We start from the raw sequence: 18,206 nt of genomic DNA, 5'->3' as shown, positions 1-18,206 counted from the left end.
TTGCGGTCAATTGAGGAGTGAACCATTGAATGGAAGACTCTCTCTCTCTCTGCCTCTCCTCTCTCTGTGTAACTCTTACTTTCAAATAAATAAATAAATCTTAAAAAAAAGACAGCATAAGTTTCTTCACAGAAGCAACAGAAAATATATGCTTCTTTCTCAGTCTTTCTTTCTTCCAAAGCTCATCAGCAAGTATTCTTCAGAACCTCAAACTAAGTAGTTGTTCCATCTCCCCACAGTGGTCAGGGTGATACCACTTCATATCTGAGTAACTAAACATTCAATGGTCATTTAAAAAATTTTTGTATTCATTTTGCAAATTTTTGATTAACAAGTAAGACTTAAACATTTTTATAGAAATAATGGGATATTGCACTCATGCAATATTCCAACACATATACACAGCATAACCCAATCAAATCAGATAATTACCAAAGTTATTTATATTTCCTTATCTTTTTTCCATGACAGGAGCCAGGAGTATTTCTCTTCCAGTCCTTCATACAGTATATAATACATTATTATGAACTATAGCAGTCTGCATCACCTATGAAACACCAGGCCTTATTACTTTTATCTAACTGCTTTGCAGTATCTCATTCAAAATATGCCAACGGTCCCACATCATTATAATAACTATGCCAGATATGGTCTACTGGTAGTCAATATCCATTTTTACTTTATTCTGAGCTCTTCCTTCATTCTGCATAGCAGTGGCTGGAAATCTAACTCTGCATTCCAGCCTTTCTTGCTGCTATAGTTTTGGATGCCATTTAAATTCTGCCAATGGAATGTACTTCTGTAAAATTTGAAATGCAAGAGAAGATGGGTTCAATCTTCCTGTAGCAGTGATGGTTATATGGTAGCTTCCAGGAACTGTGGGATTTTGCAGAATTTTCACAGACCAGATACCAAATTTGTGATATAGAAAGATGCACATTCCCAACAGCCTCCTGTAGTTATCTTACATTAAATAAGTTATTTAACTTCTGCATTCTTCGAATTGTTCATCTGTAAACAGAGAGATAATAATAATGTAAATTACATAAGGTTGCTTTGAAGACTAAGAGAATGGTAAGGAGTCAGTAGTTATTACTGTTGCTGCAGATAAACCACTTAGGGGCAGGCACTGTGGGGCAGCAGGTTAAGTCACTGCTTGAGATGCCTGCATCCCATGTTGGGGTATCTTGAGATTTAGTCCAATCTCTGATTCTGTTCAAGCTTCCTGCTAATGTGCCCAGGAGGCAGCAGATGATAGACCAATAACCTGGGTCCCTGCTCTCTACATAGGAGATGTGAATGGAGTCCCCAGCTCCTGGCTTCAGACCAACATGGCCCCAGCTGTTGCAAGCATTTGGGAAGAGAATCCATGGAGGAAAGACTTCTTCTCTTCTCTCTCTCACTCTTTTTCAAAGAAATAAAACTTTATTTTAAAAGACCACTTAGAAAAACGCCTGACATGGAAGAATGTTCAAAAGTATTAACTAAGATGTTGATGATGAAAATTTGAGGGGCTGGCATTGTGGCACAGCAAATAAAGCTGCCACCTGGGACACCAACATCTCTCTCTCTTTTTTTTTTTTTTTTTTTTTGGACAGGCAGAGTGGATAGTGAGAGAGAGAGACAGAGAGAAAGGTTTTCCTTTTTGCCGTTGGTTCACCCTCCAATGGCCGCTGCAGCCAGCGCATCTCGCTGATCCAAAGCCAGGAGCCAGGTGCTTCTCCTGGTCTCCCATGCAGGTGCAGGGCCCAAGCACTTGGGCCATCCTCCACTGCACTCCCAGGCCACAGCAGAGAGCTGGCCTGGAAGAGGGGCAACCGGGATAGAACCCGGTGTGCCGGCGCCACAAGGCGGAGGATTAGCCTGTTAAGCCACGGCGCCGGCCGACACCAACATCTCATACGGAAGCCAGCTCAATTCCTGGCTTCTCAACTTCCAACCCAGCTCCTTGATAATGCACCTAAGAAAGCATAGCACAAATATTTGGGCCCCTGCACCCACATGGGAATCTCTTGGCTCCTGGCTTTGGCATGGCCCAGCACAGTCTGTTGCAGCCATCTGAGGAGTGAACCAATGGATAGAAGCGCACTCTCTCTGTCTCTGTGTCTCTTTACTTCCAAATAAATAAATAAATCTTAAAAAAAAAAAAAACCAGAATATTTGAGAACAAGATATACCTAGGACAAGAGATGTAATTACAGAACACAGAGTATAGTTGTGTGGCATTAAATAAATTACTTAAAGCCTATGCTCCATTTGTTTAATGTTCTCAACTGAAAATGGAAAATAGAGTCAAGGTCACAAGATTATTAAATGGGATAATTGGTCTACAGACTTCGTGAAACTTCAACAACTACACAAGGGCTTAACTAGTAAATACCACAAGAGTTCACAGGAAGGAGCCATGATTGTTAGCAGGAAAATCAGGAAAGCCACCAAGGAGAAAGTGGCCTTTAAATTGGGCTTTGAGGAATGGGTATAGAGATAATATATTGAAAATTGTCAGTTTGAACAAAGGTATGAAGATGGGAAATTTAAGAGCCAATATAGAGTACATTATTATTATTTTGTTCTAACATTTTTTTCTAGCAGTTATGTCACATAAGCTTTGAGGAATAGTAAAGAGAAGGAATCCTAAGTGGAATCTCCTAATTGGCTTTCTGCATAGTTAACATCACTTACAGAGAAAAATGGTTATGGGGGCAGGATGTGTTGAAAAGAGAAGGCTCATGGGCCTGATTATGCAGGCTCCAGAATTTAAGAAGCATTCTTCTATGTTAAGAGCAGAAAAAGAAGAAAGCAAGCTTCCTACTAGCCAGAAAATGTCAAGGTGGCTCAGATGGTGAATATCATTCTGTTGCCAGGATTCCTGTTTTTTTGTCAGGCTAAGAATTTTTGACACAGCAACTAAGCAAACTGACCACAGACCCATGCACTAAGAAAATAAATAAATAAATTCTGGAGAGCAGGAGGGCAACTGAAGTCACTTCATATTCATGTAGCTCCCATGAATACAAACAAAAATACATCTCTTAAGTAGATGTTCAAGAAATGTAAGGGCTATTTGACACACAGCTCAATACCTACAACTTTGCCTCATTCTTTTTTTTTTTTAAAGATTTATTTTATTTATTTGAAAGACAGAGTTACAGAGAGAGGTAGAGACAGAGAGAGAGGTCTTCCATCCACTGGTTCACTCCACAATTGGCTGCAACGGCCAGAGCTGTGCTGATCCAAAGCCAGGAGCCAGGAGCTAATTCTCGGGTGCTGGGGCCCAAAGACCTGGGCCATCTTCTATTGCTATCCCAGGCCATAGCAGAAAGCTGGATCCAAAAAGGAGGAGCAGCCAGGATTGGAACCAGCGCCCATATGGTATGCGGGTGCTTCAGGCCAGGGTATTAACTCACTGCACCACAGCGCTGGCCCCACCTCATTCTTATTCTTATGGACTTCTCACAAGCAATGCCAATTTATATCTAATTAAAAATCAAGAGAGAGAGAGGCATTTAGCCTAGACACCTGCATCTCACATCAGAGTACTTGAATTCTATCCCTGGCTCCGTCTCCTGACTCCAGCTTCCTGCTATTGCAGACCCTGGTGGGGCAGCAGTCGTGTCTCAAGTAATTGGGTTCCCAGTACTCACATGAGAGACCTGGATTGTGCTACTGGCTTCTGGATTCAGCCATTGTGGACACGTAGGGAGTGAATCAGTGTGCTCTGTGTGTGTGTGTGTATCTCCCCATCTCTCAGCACTTCAAAAAAATTTTTTTAAAGAAAATAAAACCTAGTTCCTTAATTTGGGAAACTCAATATTTTCACCCTGAAAGTATGTCCTGAATACATCCTCTCAGAAATCTTATATTATTTCAAGAATACAGGGTTGAAAAGACTCAGTGCAGCCATGGATGAAACACAGTTATCAACCACACTGCTTTTGAAACAGTTTAAACACCTCAAAACAGCACTATTTCTTTTGAAAAATTCAGAGAGAGAAATATGAGGTCAATTCATCAGCAAGATGGCAAGAATGGTGTTGTTGTGGTTGTTATTCCTCTACTACAACAGAGTAAAAAGCCAGAAGGAGAATTTTGCTTTTGTACTCAGTCCAGAAGTGGACTGCAATAAGATAATCGACTTAACAGAAGCTCATACCACAAAGTGAAAATCTCCACTCCTGTACTTGTCATCCGTGAAGTTCCCCAATTCAACAAAAGCAATCAAGATGAAATCACACATGAGAATCACAGGTGGTTGGATCCTGAGTAAAGGAAGTTGAGCCTGTCTGGAGAACAACTTGTCAGCACACTGAATGCTTTTTCTCTACACTTAAACATAAGATTAAAACCTGAGGCTCAAAACTCAGCCCTGTCACTTTGAGTATTTGTGACTTGAAGTGAGTTGTACCACTTATCCCAGCTTTAATTTTCTCATCTGTAATATGGAATGATATTTTAAAAATTTACTTATTTATTTGAAAGGCAGATTTACAGAGAGAGACAAGGAGAGACACACACAGAGAGAGAGAGAGAGAGAGAGAGATCTTCCATCTGCTGGTTCACTCCCCAAATGACCACAATGGTTAGAGCTGGGCCAGACAGAAGCAAGGACCCAGGAGTTTCTTCTGGCTCTCCAACATGGGTACAGGGGCCAAGCACTTGGGCCATCTTCCACTGCTTTCCCAGACACATTAACAGGAAACTAGATAAGAAGTGGAGTAGCCAGGACTCAACCAGGTGACCATATGGGATGCTGGCTTTGCAGGTGCTGGCTCCTTTGTTTCCTTTTTATTTTTTTTTTTTCATGTTATTTGAAAGGTAGAGAGATAGAGAGAGACAGAGAGACAGTCAGGATATTTTCTATCTTTTGGGTCAATCTCCAAATGCCTGTAACAGCCAGGAACGACAAGGCTAAAGCTAGGAGCCCAGAATTCCATCTGGGTGGCAGGGACTCCAGTACTTGAATTATCTTCTGGTGTCTCCCAGGATGTGCATTACCAGCAAGCTGGATCAGAAGCAGAGGTGCTAAAACTTGAACCAAAAACTGTGAGATAGCATGTGGGTATCTCAAGCAACGATCTACCTGCTGTACCAAATGCCCACACTATGATTGCTATTTAAGCCACTGAATTTTGGGTTGGGTGATCTGCTATATAGCACTGTTATATAAATAGTTATCTGATAGAACCAGGATTTTCTATTTTATTCAATAGATGATGCTGTAATTCATATACAGGTGAATCTACTAAAGATTTTTTGAAAAAAGAGTTAATATGCCTAACCCCATAAGCAATAATAAATTAAAAATAGTACTTATAAAACTGTTGATCCATGAAACAAAATAAAGAGCACAAAACAAAAGCAAAAAGAGGATTATAGAATGGTATAATGATAGTTAGCAATGTAAAAAATAGACATAAACCTGTGCATGTACACACACACACACACACAGATCGCAACTCTCACTTCATAAATGTTTTCATATAGAGAAAGGCTAAATAGAAGACAATGCATGACAGGATATTTAAATAAAGCAACTATCCTAGGTTTTCAAGAAAAACAACAAATACTAGAAAAATGTAGAATTAGTGCACAACACTTCCACACAGTAAAACTAGGGCCAAAATTATTTACACACCATGTTTAGAGAAAATCAAAACGCTTTAGCTACTCTTCACCCCCCTGCAGCATATATAAGAAACATAGAGGGGCCGGCACCGCGGCTCACTAGGCTAACCCTCCTCCTGTGGCGCCAGTACCCCTGGTTCTAGTCCCAGTTGCTCCTCTTCCAGGCCAGCTCTCTGCTGTGGCCCGGGAGGGCAGTGGAGGATTGCCCAAGTCCTTGGGCCCTACACCCGCATGGGAGACCAGGAGGAAACACCTGGCTCCTGGCTTCAGATTGGTGCAGTGCCGGCCATAGTGGTAATTTGGGGAGTGAACCAGCGGAAGACCTTTCTCTCTGTCTCTCTCTCTCACTAACTCTGCCTGTCCAAAAAAAAAAAGAAAGAAACATAGAGGGACATTTCTGATGGACGAAAATAGTCCACTGAATTGTCTGCCTCTGTATCAACTCTCACAAGCCTTATCCAAACAAAGATGTGACTGATTTACATATCTTTTACACAAATCTTAGCTATTATCATAATAACAATAAGTGTAGTGGTTAAGAGCAGAGACTGTGAAGTCATAGCTCAAATCTCAGGGTCTCCACTTTGAAACTGTGTTTTGGGCTTCTGTTTTCTCATCTGCAAAATGGGTTGATAAAAAAATACCTAAATTAGTAAAGGTGTATGTGTTCGGTAGAAACTAAAAGATAAAATGTCATATAAAGAGCTTAGAACTGGGACTGGTACTTCATCTAAACACAAAGGACTTATCTACTTATTAATTCATTTATTTATTTTCTAGGCATTATATTTGACCACTTTTCAAAATGATCTGATTACTTTTGCTTTGTTTTCCTTTTTTGATTCATTCTTCAACATTTAGATTAAGACAAAAGCTGACAATTTCATCCCAAATAATTTGGGCCAGGTATATTTCAGGGCTTTTTCAGATTTGCAAAAGACAATAGAACAAATATATAGTATATAAAGAAACACTGCAGCAGGGTATGGGAAAATGCATGGTGACCAGACTAATATTTTAGCAAAATATGAATAATTATAATAAACAGACTTTTTTCTTGTGCATTTTTATATAATTCTTAATTTTGCATTTTAACAATGCATTTTGTCTCAGTTATGTGACTATTCTCTAGGGAGTTTTTAATACCTTTATCTCAGTCAATTACTGACTGGAGACCAATTTTTGGTTGATGTCTTAGTTTGCAGGGCTCCCAGAAAAAGCAAGTAGCAAAACTCCAGCTGTAAGCATATTAGGGTGGGGGCCAGCACTGCGGCATAGCCAGTTAAGTCTCTGCCTATGGCACCAGCATCTCATATGGAGACCTGTTTGTGTCCCGGAAGCCCCACTTCTGATCCAGCTCTCTGCTATGGCCTGGGAAAGCAGTAGAAGATGGCCCAAGTGCTTGGGCCCCTGCACCCATGTGGGAGACCTGGAAGAAGCTCCTGGCTCCTGGCCCAGCTCCAGTTGTCACAGCCATTTGGGGAGTGAATCAGAGGAGGGAAGACCTTTCTGTCTCTCCATCTCACTGTCTGTAACTCCACCTCTCAAATAAATAAATAAAATCTTAAAAAAAAAAAAAAAAAGAGTACTAGGTTATATAAGCCCAGCATTAAATTCCAGAGGATAATTTTTAGCTATCCAAAACCCAAATCTATAAATACGTTTGTTTTTCTTTGCCTTTTTTCACACTCCTCCCTTTGCCCCCCCCCCCCCCCCCCCCCCCCAGTCTATCATCTGTCTAGGTAGAGCTTCTAAAGCCCTGGCCTCAGGTTGTGGGCAGGGTCTTACCCTCAGCCTATTGTGGGCGTAGGCCTTGGTTTTGGTATTACAGGGTTGATGTTCTCCTGTCTCCTCACTTACTGATAATGATAAAGTTGGGAAGTCACATTATTAGCTTTCCTGATTATGTCTGCTATTCCTTCTCAGCTCTGGTACCTGAAGAGTTTCCTCCTTTCTGGCAAGGCCAGCTGGGCAGTAAATAAAGTATCCTATAATATCCAGTATGCCCTGATGGTACAGTATAAGGGTTGTCAGGTTATCTTGGACTACATACTGCCAGACCAGAACTCTTACTTTCCTTTTCCTTTTAATCAATAATCAATTTATTAGATATGGGCCAATGTCTACTAGTCAGTGGACTCAATTCACCAGAAATATCACTTTCCTAGCCATGCGGGATAACATGTGGTACAGAAGCTACTTGGTTACACTTGAAATACAACATTCTGTGATGATCTCTCTCTCTCTCTTTGTGTAAACCTTTGTAAGGATATCCTGAAAAATGAGAAATCACAATTTGAAGCCATCTGCTTAGTGACCAACTATCTTCCAGAAGCTGAATACAAAGTTTAATTGAAATGACTTGAGTGTTGATTATTCTTAACAGTAATGGAATGAGTCTGTTATATAAGATGGTTGCTTAGCCTTCATAATTAGAGGCTGAATAGCAATGCTCTTGTTAAGTAGCATTGTTCCAGAAGACTTGTAACCAACTCCATCTTGTTGTCTTTCTTGATGAACACCAGTTTAACACAGGGTTCATCACTGATCCTTAGCACCTTGTCTGGAATAGAATAAGCACTTACTAAATGTTTAGTAATTGGCTAATATTCATGCTTAATTACTAATTTTCATTCAATAAATGTTTTTTGTGTTAGTGACCTTGCCGGGTATCAGCTCAAGAAAAGCTAAACAAAAACTCCTGTCATCAGGGACCTAATTCTATCATATTTTCAGCCCTCAAATCAAAGTATTTGTGATAGGTGAACTGTTTTGTTTTCCTTAGCTTGCCACAAATGAGGTAATTTGATATGTGAATTTCTAATAGGCTCCTTTCAAAAGTGGTAACATGACAGTTGGCAAATGGGCATTTTTTCCACCTAAGATTCTGTAATGAATAAAATTCCCTCATATCTTCCTGGGGAACCAATTACAACATTGAAAACTATGATAATAATGGATCATTCATCAATAACACATGTGATATATAAAGTCAAAATCAATCTCTTTTGACTACTGATGCCTCATAGCAACTGGAAAAGTTCATCTGATAATTATAATAAAGCTGCATGATTTATCAGTTGAGTGAGATGAGAAATTCAGTAAGGAATCAATCTTATGCAGCCACTTTTTGACTTTGTGACCTTGAGAAATTGTGACCTTCATTTTCCTCCCTCAAAATGATAATTTACTAAGCGATGTGTGCCTAGGCAGAGAGCATTCAACTCTCATGGACACTGGAAGTATCTGATGGGTGTGACTTCTCATGCTTGGTCTCCCAGTAGAGGACAGACTGGGAAAAAGAGCTACTCTCCTCCTCCAGGTGGCTCCTTGTTTAAAGATATCTGGTTTTGGTTATTGTAAAATAACTACAATGTATCAGCTAGGACCATTTTGTTTGCAAGTAACAAAAAACACAGTTCAAACTAGCAAAACTGAAAAAAGAGGGATTTACTGGCTTCAACACAAAACCATAGAGGAAGAAGGCTGGCCTCAAAATGGCTCAGCTCACGTCCAAGAATATCTTCTGTAACCTCTTGGAAGCACTGAAACGTGTTCCTTCTTTTTCAACATCTTGGTCTCATTCTCTCCAGGGAATAAGGTTATTGACAAACAGAGAATTGCAATTCAACAGTTGTATCACCAAAGGAAAAAAAGGGCTTTTCCCATCAGGGCTGCTCAGGAAAACAGAATCTGGAAGGCATTCAGAATTGCTTATCCTGGGGCACGTGTCTACCTCTGCACCAATCAATTGTTCACTCCTATGGCCAGAAGGGAAGGTTGAGTTGCTATACAAAATGGGAGATTTGGGGCAGACAAGCACAAGAGTCAGTATATACACCTACTTGGTTGACTGACTATTTATCTATCTATCTATGCCATTATATTTTGCAATGTAGTTATTTCATGTATGTTTGTACTTAAGAAAGTACAAATTGTTCCGTAAATATATGTTCATGGGTGCATGTATTTCCTGTATATTAACATCTATTCATTCATGAATATGGATGGATGGATGTGCCGATTGCATGCATACATATATTATTGTCTTGCAAATGTGTATGTGTGATCTTTCCATGGATCCTATTCATATTCCTGAATAATCATTATCCAACGAATATATGTTCTGTCTTCCTTTATAGCCTAGAGTAAGTCTGGTTCTAGACAGTCTGACTCTTTTTATTTTCCCCATATGTCTGATTGCCTTTTCCAGAAAGTCAGTAGATCATACAGACCTTGGGCAGTGCCTCCAAGGCTCATGGGTACAAAGACTGTGCTCGGATCAGGCACACACAGATGGCAGCAATACTAGAAATGATCCTTGCGCAGTTTTCAGGCCAGCAGGACTGTGGTAAGTGGGCTCCAAGACTGGGTAACCAGCCAAACAGAAGAGCTACAAGATCGAAGCTACAGGTAGTGGGTCCAGAAGAAAGGTAAGATATGTACTGATAGAGTGTGAGGCAGTGGCAATGAACAGGGCAGACACTGGGAATTGAGTGTGACTTTTGGTGTAGTGCCCTTGGCCTACTGGGAGGGACAGGAACTAAAAAAAGGTGCATTGTGTATGTTTTGAACTTTTACTTCTGCTCTTTTCCCAACACTACATTCTCTTCCTTCTCTATTCCATCTAAAGCTATCTCCTAAGCACATGTTTTTACCCCTCCCACAAAAGCTTTCTGGAATTATTCCAAGCCCCAGGGATGACTATCCTTCTAATTTGTCACTCAATCACAGATTGTCTTAAGATACAGCATTGACTGAGATTTGCGTTTTCCTAACCAGACTGAGAAACAATCATTGCTCCACCCCTCAACAAATACACAGCCCCATACTTGGAAAAAGCAATAAATTATCCTTAAAATGACAAGTCCAATATGCACATGTCAAATAAGTAATCTTTATGTTATGTTAATTTAGTTGTTTCCTTTTCAAAGGCAATTTAATAGTTGAAACTTCTTTGGCTCTACAGTGACACAAATGAGAATATTCAGATTTTAATTAACAATTAAATTGATCAGTTTTAAACTTTTGGAACATACATTTGCATGTAATTGCTCTTAATATACTTATGTAAAACCCAAAGCCTATATTACCAAATATAGAAAACCTATTCATGTCAGCTTTAGTTACATGTGTACATTTATCTGAATGTGTGGAGTGTGTGCTTTTATTGCCAAAAAAGTCATCTCTATTCCTTAATTGTTACTATAACCACAGTTTGGGAAATTCTATTGCAACATCAATATGTTATGCACATCCTTAATTAGGCTAGTGCAGCCTGTCTGTCACAGCAACTCATCTTAAATATTCTTATTTAGTCTACTTGAGGCTTCATAATGTTCTCATTTTTTAAAGAGGCATACTTTGGCCTCATTAAATTGTTAAGCAAAGGAAAATGCAGTCCTTTACTTAACTGCTACATTCTGGAAATCCTGTGCTTCTCACCACATCTTCAGTCCCCATCCCCACCCCCCACCAAGGGTCCTTTTCCCCAAATGCCAGCAATCTCCTGTGCTTGCAGCATGTTACTGTCCTCTTATCACATGTGAGAGAGACATCTGTCACTCCCGCTGATCACCAGAAAGATCTGGCTGTGGCATCCTATTGATCACGGAGGCTTGATTCTCTTACCAAGTAGCAAATGCAAATAAACGGCTGGCTGTTTGCTCTGAGCAATGCCTTTGCACCAGGTCACACAACAAAAAGGACAAGACAATGACTGAATCCATAGAATGACAACTACAAATAGAACCCCGCCTGATGATCGTTTCCTTCACTTTCCCCAAAATCTACCATGATTGCAACTGGGAGAAGCAGTGATTACCTTGAATGTTAGTACTTTAACTTCCCTATATGCCATAATTAATAATTTAGAATGAATAGTCAGAACTTGTATTAAGGGGGATTAAGAGAGTCTACAGAATATGGCCAAGCACAGATTTTTATCATTATTATTTTTGGGAAGTACACATGGGTTACATATACTTTGTATCATGTGCAGGAAAGGGTGATAACATGATAATGGCCATAATCCTGTAGGTGGGGTTTCCCTGGTTAAAAATGAGAAGTGGCCTTACTGACGCTGTAATGCTACAGCAAGGCAAGCCTGAGCAGTCAGGGCATCAGAGATTACGGGGCTGTGCAGAGTGAAGGCAGTATAGACAGAGTCTGCTGCAAAATCTAAATCATTCCGGATCCAAGTTTCAGTTTGGTGCGACCTCCCGATTGTTGTCAGCTCAATCCTAAGAGCTGATGAAGAACTGCAGGGTCCTGTGGCCAGCAACTCAATCCCACATTCACACAGTCAGTTGGCACTCATTTTGTTCCTTAGCTTGTTGAGACCTTACCTCCCTCAAAGACAACAACTTTATCTTGCACTGGCCGAGAAAAGGAACAGGGGACTGGGAAACAATGGGAACTTATACCATTCTCATTATATTTACAGTGTCATAACCATGAGGGGATTTTTAAAAACTTACTTACTTATTTATTATTTGAAAGGCAGAGAGTTAAGAGAAAGGCAGAGACAGAGAGAGAGATCTTCCATCTATTGGTTCATGCCTCCAAATACCTGGTCAAGACCAGAAGCCAGGAATTCAATCCAGGTGTTCCATGACGGTGGCAGGGACCCAATTACGTGAGCCATCAGCTGTTGCCTCCCAGGGTGTGCAATGGCAGGGAGCCAGGATCAGGAGCAGAGTCAGGACCCAACCCAGGCACTCTGATAAAGGATGTGGGAGTCCCAAGGTGCTGTTTTAACTGCTGTGCCAAATGGCTGCCCCTATGAGTGGTATTTTCAATCTTTCAATTAACTCCTCTGAAATGGTCCTCACAGTTTTTACAATACAATGCATTTTCCAAAGTGGTTGTTCTAACTGATATTTCTGCTACTAGTATATAAGAGGTTCTCATCAGCATCTGCTACTGTCAGAGTACTCAATTTTCTGCCAATCTGCTATTTAGCATACAGTGATACTTCCTTGTGCTTTTAAAATTTTTCCTCATTGTGGTTTTAATTTGAAAAAGCTTGATTACTAATAAGATTGGGAATCCTTCCATGTGTTTACTGCCCTGAATACAGGATCTTTTTTTTTTTTTTTTTGACAGGCAGAGTGGACAGTGAGAGAGAGACAGAGAAAGGTCTTCCTTTGCCGTTGGTTCACCCTCCAATGGCCGCCGTGGTAGGCGCGCTGCGGCCGGCGCACTGCGCTGATCCTAAGGCAGGAGCCAGGTGCTTCTCCTGGTCTCCCATGGGGTGCAGGGCCCAAGCACTTGGGCCATCCTCCACTGCCTTCCCAGGCCATAGCAGAGAGCTGGCCTGGAAGAGGGGCAACCAGGACAGGATCGGTGCCCTGACCGGGACTAGAACCTGGTGTGCCAGCGCCGCAAGGCGGAGGATTAGCCTATTGAGCCGCGGCGCTGGCTGAATACAGGATCTTTAAAATTTAAAAATAAATTCTGGCACTCCAGACTTTGCATTTTTGTACTAATCATACTGAACACTTCATGGCATGCTGGTCAGTACAGGGGAAATAATAGACACTACTCACTGAACATCAATTTGGTGCTGGGCACCTCATTTATTTTGTCTTATTTAAGCCTCATAATAAATTTATCAGGTTGGGTTTTTGGTTTTTGTTTGTTTGTTTGTTTTAAGATTTATTTGAAAGAGTTGCAGAGAGAGGTAGAGACAGAGAAAGAGGTCTTACAACCATAGGTTCACTCACCAGATGCCCGCAACGGCCGGAGCTGCGCCGATCCAAAGCCAGGAGCCAGGAGCTTCTTCTGGGTCTCCCACATGGGTGCAGGGCCCCAAGGACTTGGGCCATCTCCAACTGCTATCCCAGGCCATAGCAGAGAGCTGGGTCGGAAGTGGAGCAGCCAGGACTAGAACTGGCACCCATGTGGGATATCCGCACTTTAGGCCAGGGCTTTAACCCGCTGCAACACAGCGCCGGCCTCTAGGTGGTGCTTTTATCTGTATTTTGAAAGTAAGGATGGTGAAGAGCCCTGGCAGCTCTGCCAAGAGTTGGATCACTGGAAATGGACCTGCCCTGGAGTCGAAGGATGCCCAGGTCAGAGCCACAGATCTTATTGGCTCTAAGCTGAAAAGCTCTTCACTCAGCCCAACTTCCAAAGTGACCACTGCAGCTGAGGGGATGGCCAAGTAAGGTCAGCAACATTGAAGGCAGAACTGTAAATTTCTTGTTAGAGATGCCCCTTGCCTTTACCTGGCCAGCTCTCCTCCTAGGCCAGCTAAGTAATGAAAGTCAACAGGGTGCCTTCCCCTAGGAGGTTCACACCTCCCTTAGGATGTACCCCATGTGAAGAGATAGGTCTGGGCCTCCTAACTTACAAGGCCTAAAGCCCAACAGATTATTATCAAGCCCCTTCTGTCAGGTTCTATTTGCCTCTCAATCAGAAAACTTAATTGTAGCTTAGACAGCACCTTTCTTAGCTCCTCTAATAATGACTCTGTCCTTTGTTCTAGGCCCTGTCTAGTGCACTTGGGCCTCATTCCTTCGTAATCATAACCTCTACTCTACCACCAATGGCTCTACTCCCAACCTGTGTGTACTGATGGTCCTCTTCCCCACTTAATGCTGTATAATTGTTCAGACCTGGTGAATGCCACTCTTAGGATCATTGGTTACTATCCTCACCCTGTCTTTTATGATCTTGTCTAAATACGATCAGAGTCGGCGAATTTGGAAGGCTTCCATAGCCTTGGCAACTCATGACGACAGCCTAGGGTGGTTACTGGCGCCATAAACTAGAGTGTCAATTTGTTGGGTCAACAACAGGAGCCACTGTGCACTTGCTCCTCATGTGGGATCTCTGTCCTTAATGTGCTGTACATTTTGATTTAATGCTATAACTAGTACTCCAACAGTATGTTTCACTTTGTGTTTCTATGTGGGTGCAAACTGTTGAAATCTTAATGTATACTAAATTGATCTTCTGTATATAAAGAGAATTAAAAATGAATCTTGATGTGAATGGAAGGGGAGAGGGAGCAGGAGAGGGGAGGGTTGCAGGTGGGAGGGAAGTTATGGGAGGGGGAAGCCATTGTAATCCATAAGCTGTACATTGGAAATTTATATTCATTAAATAAAAGTTTAAAAAAAATAAAAAATAAATTTAAAAAAAAAGAAAGTAAGGAGGGGCCAGTGCTGTGGCACAACAGCTTAAAGCCCTGGCCTGCAGTGCTGGCATCCCACATGGGCACCGGTTCTAGTCCCGGCTGCTCCTCTTCCAATCCAGCTCTCTGCTATGGCCAGAGAAAGCTGTGGAAGATGGCCCAAGTCCTTGGGCCCCTGCACCTGCATGGGAAGACCAGGAGGAGGCTCCTGGCTTCTGGTTCCTGGGTTCAGATGGGCACAGCTCCAGCCATTGCAGCCACCTGGGGACTGAACCAGCAGATGGAAGACTTCTCTCTCTGCCTCTCCTTCTCTCTCTATGTAACTCTGACTTTCAAATACAATAAAATCTTTTTTAAAAAAAGTTTACCCAAAAGCTTATATTGCTCCTCAGAGTGTAAGTGTCAGAACTGAAACCCAAACCACGCCTGTGTGATTCCAAGACCTGAACTCATGCAAGTCATCATGGTTCTTCCCAAGAAATAACATCTAGGGGCTAGCACTGTGGCATAGGAGGTAAAACCACCTTCTGTGATGCTGACATCCCACATGGGCACTGGTTCAAGTCCCGGCTTCTCCACTTCTGATCCAGCTCCCTGCTAATGTGCCTGGGAAAACAGCAGAAAATAGCCCAAGTACCTGGGCCTTTGCCACCAACTTGGGAGACCTAGAAGAAGCTTCTGGCTTCTGGCTTTGAATAGGCCCAGCTCTGGTCATTGTGGCCATTTTGGGAGTGAACCAGCATAAGGAAGATTTCTCTCTCTCTCTCTCTCTCTTTCTTTCTCTCCCCATAATTCTGCCTTTCAAATAAACAAATGAAGCTTTTTTAAGAAAAAAGAAGTAATGTCTACAGGATCAAAATAATACTCAATATCCTTTGGTAAAGTCATTGTACTATAAATGTTATCAAAAGGATTTCACAGGTAGCCCAGTTAAAATAACTAATTAAATAACTACATCCCTGGGTCTGTTTTTCCCGTAATACTCCAAAATTTAATTCATTAAAATTTAAAAACAACCAAGGGTCTTTGATATTTGGTAGTGTTTCCCTTATGAGAGTCATCGGTAAGTCACTTAATTCACATGTTTCATTTTTGACCAGTAACAGGTATGTGTGAAATGATTAATGCCATACTACAGAATTTCAGAATAGTAAATGACAACCTAAAGTAAAAGTTACAAAAGATGAGAGTGAAGCAAACTATTCTCAAAGAGACTTAGTTTTATATAGGTAATCAATTAGGAGACAACAAAGCAATGGACATTTTAAAAAAATTAATTTAAAACCAATTTAAGGATAAACATCAAGCAAGACTCCTAGGAATTTATATGCCATAATGTTACTTTTTTTTTCAGCTATAAAGGTCTAATAAAAAGCTTGTAAATCCTGCAGCTACAGAAACAATGTTTAAAGAATCAAATGAACCAGAAACCATGACTCAGGTAGGATGTAGCCTGCAAAAGAGGACAGACTACCCCAGCTTTCAACATCCCTCCCAGGATGCTAAGAATAACTCCAGAACAGGAGGAGGGCCACATGCATGACTCCCCCCTCCCAAGTCTTCACAAAATGACCTCTCCAGGGGATCCAGAATCCTCTCAAGAGAGGTAGACCCACTGCTGGGCTACAGCTTTGTCACCAACAAGGCTTGGACTCTGCATCTAGGAATATTAACCTCACATTCATTCCACTCCACAAAAATGAATAGTGAAAACAATTTTATTAACCCCTTTTGCACAGCTCCTACATTTTGTGAAGTACATTATTATTATTTTTTTTTATTTCATGAGACAAATACTTGCTGGCCAAAGTGCTGGCACTGTGTGCACTTTCAAATTATCAATATACCTCCCTTCGCTCCTGTACTACCAACTGGCTACAAAGATTTAAAGGTTCAGTGATTATAGGTTTTAAATTATTTTAACCCCTTTAAATTTGAAAACTCTTTAAATCCCATTATCTCTGCAGCCACTGCGAATTTTAAAATCAGCTTGGCCTTTTCTAGCTGCAGGTCTCAGGATTACAGAGCTTTAAAGAGTACAAATGCTTTTCTGAAGTTCTATAAAGAGCTGTCCCCAACCAGTTGACCTACAGGAAATAAAGCCGGCCAGTTCTCCAGCTGGTCACTGCTGATCAGAGTTTCTATACGGAGGATATAAACGGTATGCCACAAACCACCAGGAAAACAGGTAATTGCTTCCCTGACACCATATGAAGCCAGTTTATCAGAAGATTTGCTGTAGGAGGGGCAGCACATTTTAGACACATGTCAGTAAGCATCTAAATAATGAGAAAACAGAGGATGTTGTCAGGGACTCAAAGAAGCTGTCTAGGACAGATAAATTCAATGGATTGGAAGCCATCTTGCTCCTAAAGAAAAGCCGTTACCCTGGATACCCTCTGAATCCTGGGTAACCCTCTGAGCTCTTACCTCTTGTGTCCTCACATTCACATATCCATAATGAGTTCGAAGGGGCCGTCTGTATGTGTAGGAGAATGGTATCCATTTTGCACCAGGTTGTCCAAAGCAGTTTAGTAGCAAGGGGAAATTCACTTCATTCACAAGACGCACGATCAGCAGGAAAAGAAATGCTGCTATGAAGCTCACTGCAATCACAGACTTTCTCTACAAAACAATAAAAAAAGAAAAAGAAAAAGAATGAATGATTTCAACCAAAAGCAGTCACAGGGGTCCCTTTATTGCTCTTTTTCTTTCATAAGGCTCAAAGGATTCTATCATTTAGGTAATTTCACTTGGAGACAAAACAATAATCATGTGGTTATCTGGGCCTCTGCAAGCATGCAGAACAACTTTATTAGACTTTAACTTTCCAATTCTACTCTTCCTTACATCCCTGGCTTCCTGGCAAACTCCTATTCAGTTTGTTAAACCCAAACCAGAGAATGCTAACTACTGGAAGTCTTAGTTGCTCAATCCCCTCCCCACCACCATATGTTTATCCCCAACCTGCCCACCCTAAGAGAGACATGAAGTCTTGTCACTCCAACATTTTACTTTGTAGACACATCTACTGTAATTTTTTCACTGTGTAATTATTTATGTGATTCTTTTTCCATGTAACTATGAGTTCTAGACAAATTTGGAGGTATGTGTCATATTGATCTCTGTACTCCAGGTCCTTAATATAGTATCTTACATAAACTGCAGGCACTCATCAAACATAGGAATAAAATGATTGAATGAATAAAAGAATTATTATTTCACATCCTTGTCAATACAGTCTCATTATTACTCATTCTTCTGTTTCTGTACCTAGCACCCTCTATGGGCTGGGAAATCTGTGTTACACAATGTGGAACAAAAAGTACAAAAAAAGCCAATAAAAAGAGGAAGGAAAATTTCAAGCACAGAAGCATAATGACATTCTCCTAAAAGTCCTGTGATGGATAAAAGCAGGAACAACTACATTTATTTGGGG

The 18,206-nt window shown here is 41.1% G+C and overlaps 1 protein-coding gene across 2 annotated transcripts in view; it reads right to left on the bottom strand.

The window, feature by feature from the left end:
* ST6GALNAC3 (ST6 N-acetylgalactosaminide alpha-2,6-sialyltransferase 3) overlaps positions 1–18,206 on the bottom strand; it is a 626,202-nt gene that overhangs the window by 346,080 nt on the left and 261,916 nt on the right. For both annotated transcript variants that reach the window (XM_062193403.1, XM_062193406.1), the window contains exon 2: positions 17,198–17,392. In XM_062193403.1, the coding sequence (XP_062049387.1) occupies positions 17,198–17,392 (195 nt within the window). The remainder of the gene's footprint in view (positions 1–17,197; positions 17,393–18,206) is intronic.

This window comes from Lepus europaeus, chromosome 5 (assembly GCF_033115175.1).
Source record: "Lepus europaeus isolate LE1 chromosome 5, mLepTim1.pri, whole genome shotgun sequence".
Lineage (NCBI taxonomy): Eukaryota > Metazoa > Chordata > Mammalia > Lagomorpha > Leporidae > Lepus > Lepus europaeus.
Note: the sequence above shows the minus strand (reverse complement) of the source record. Positions and strands in the feature narration are given on the sequence as shown.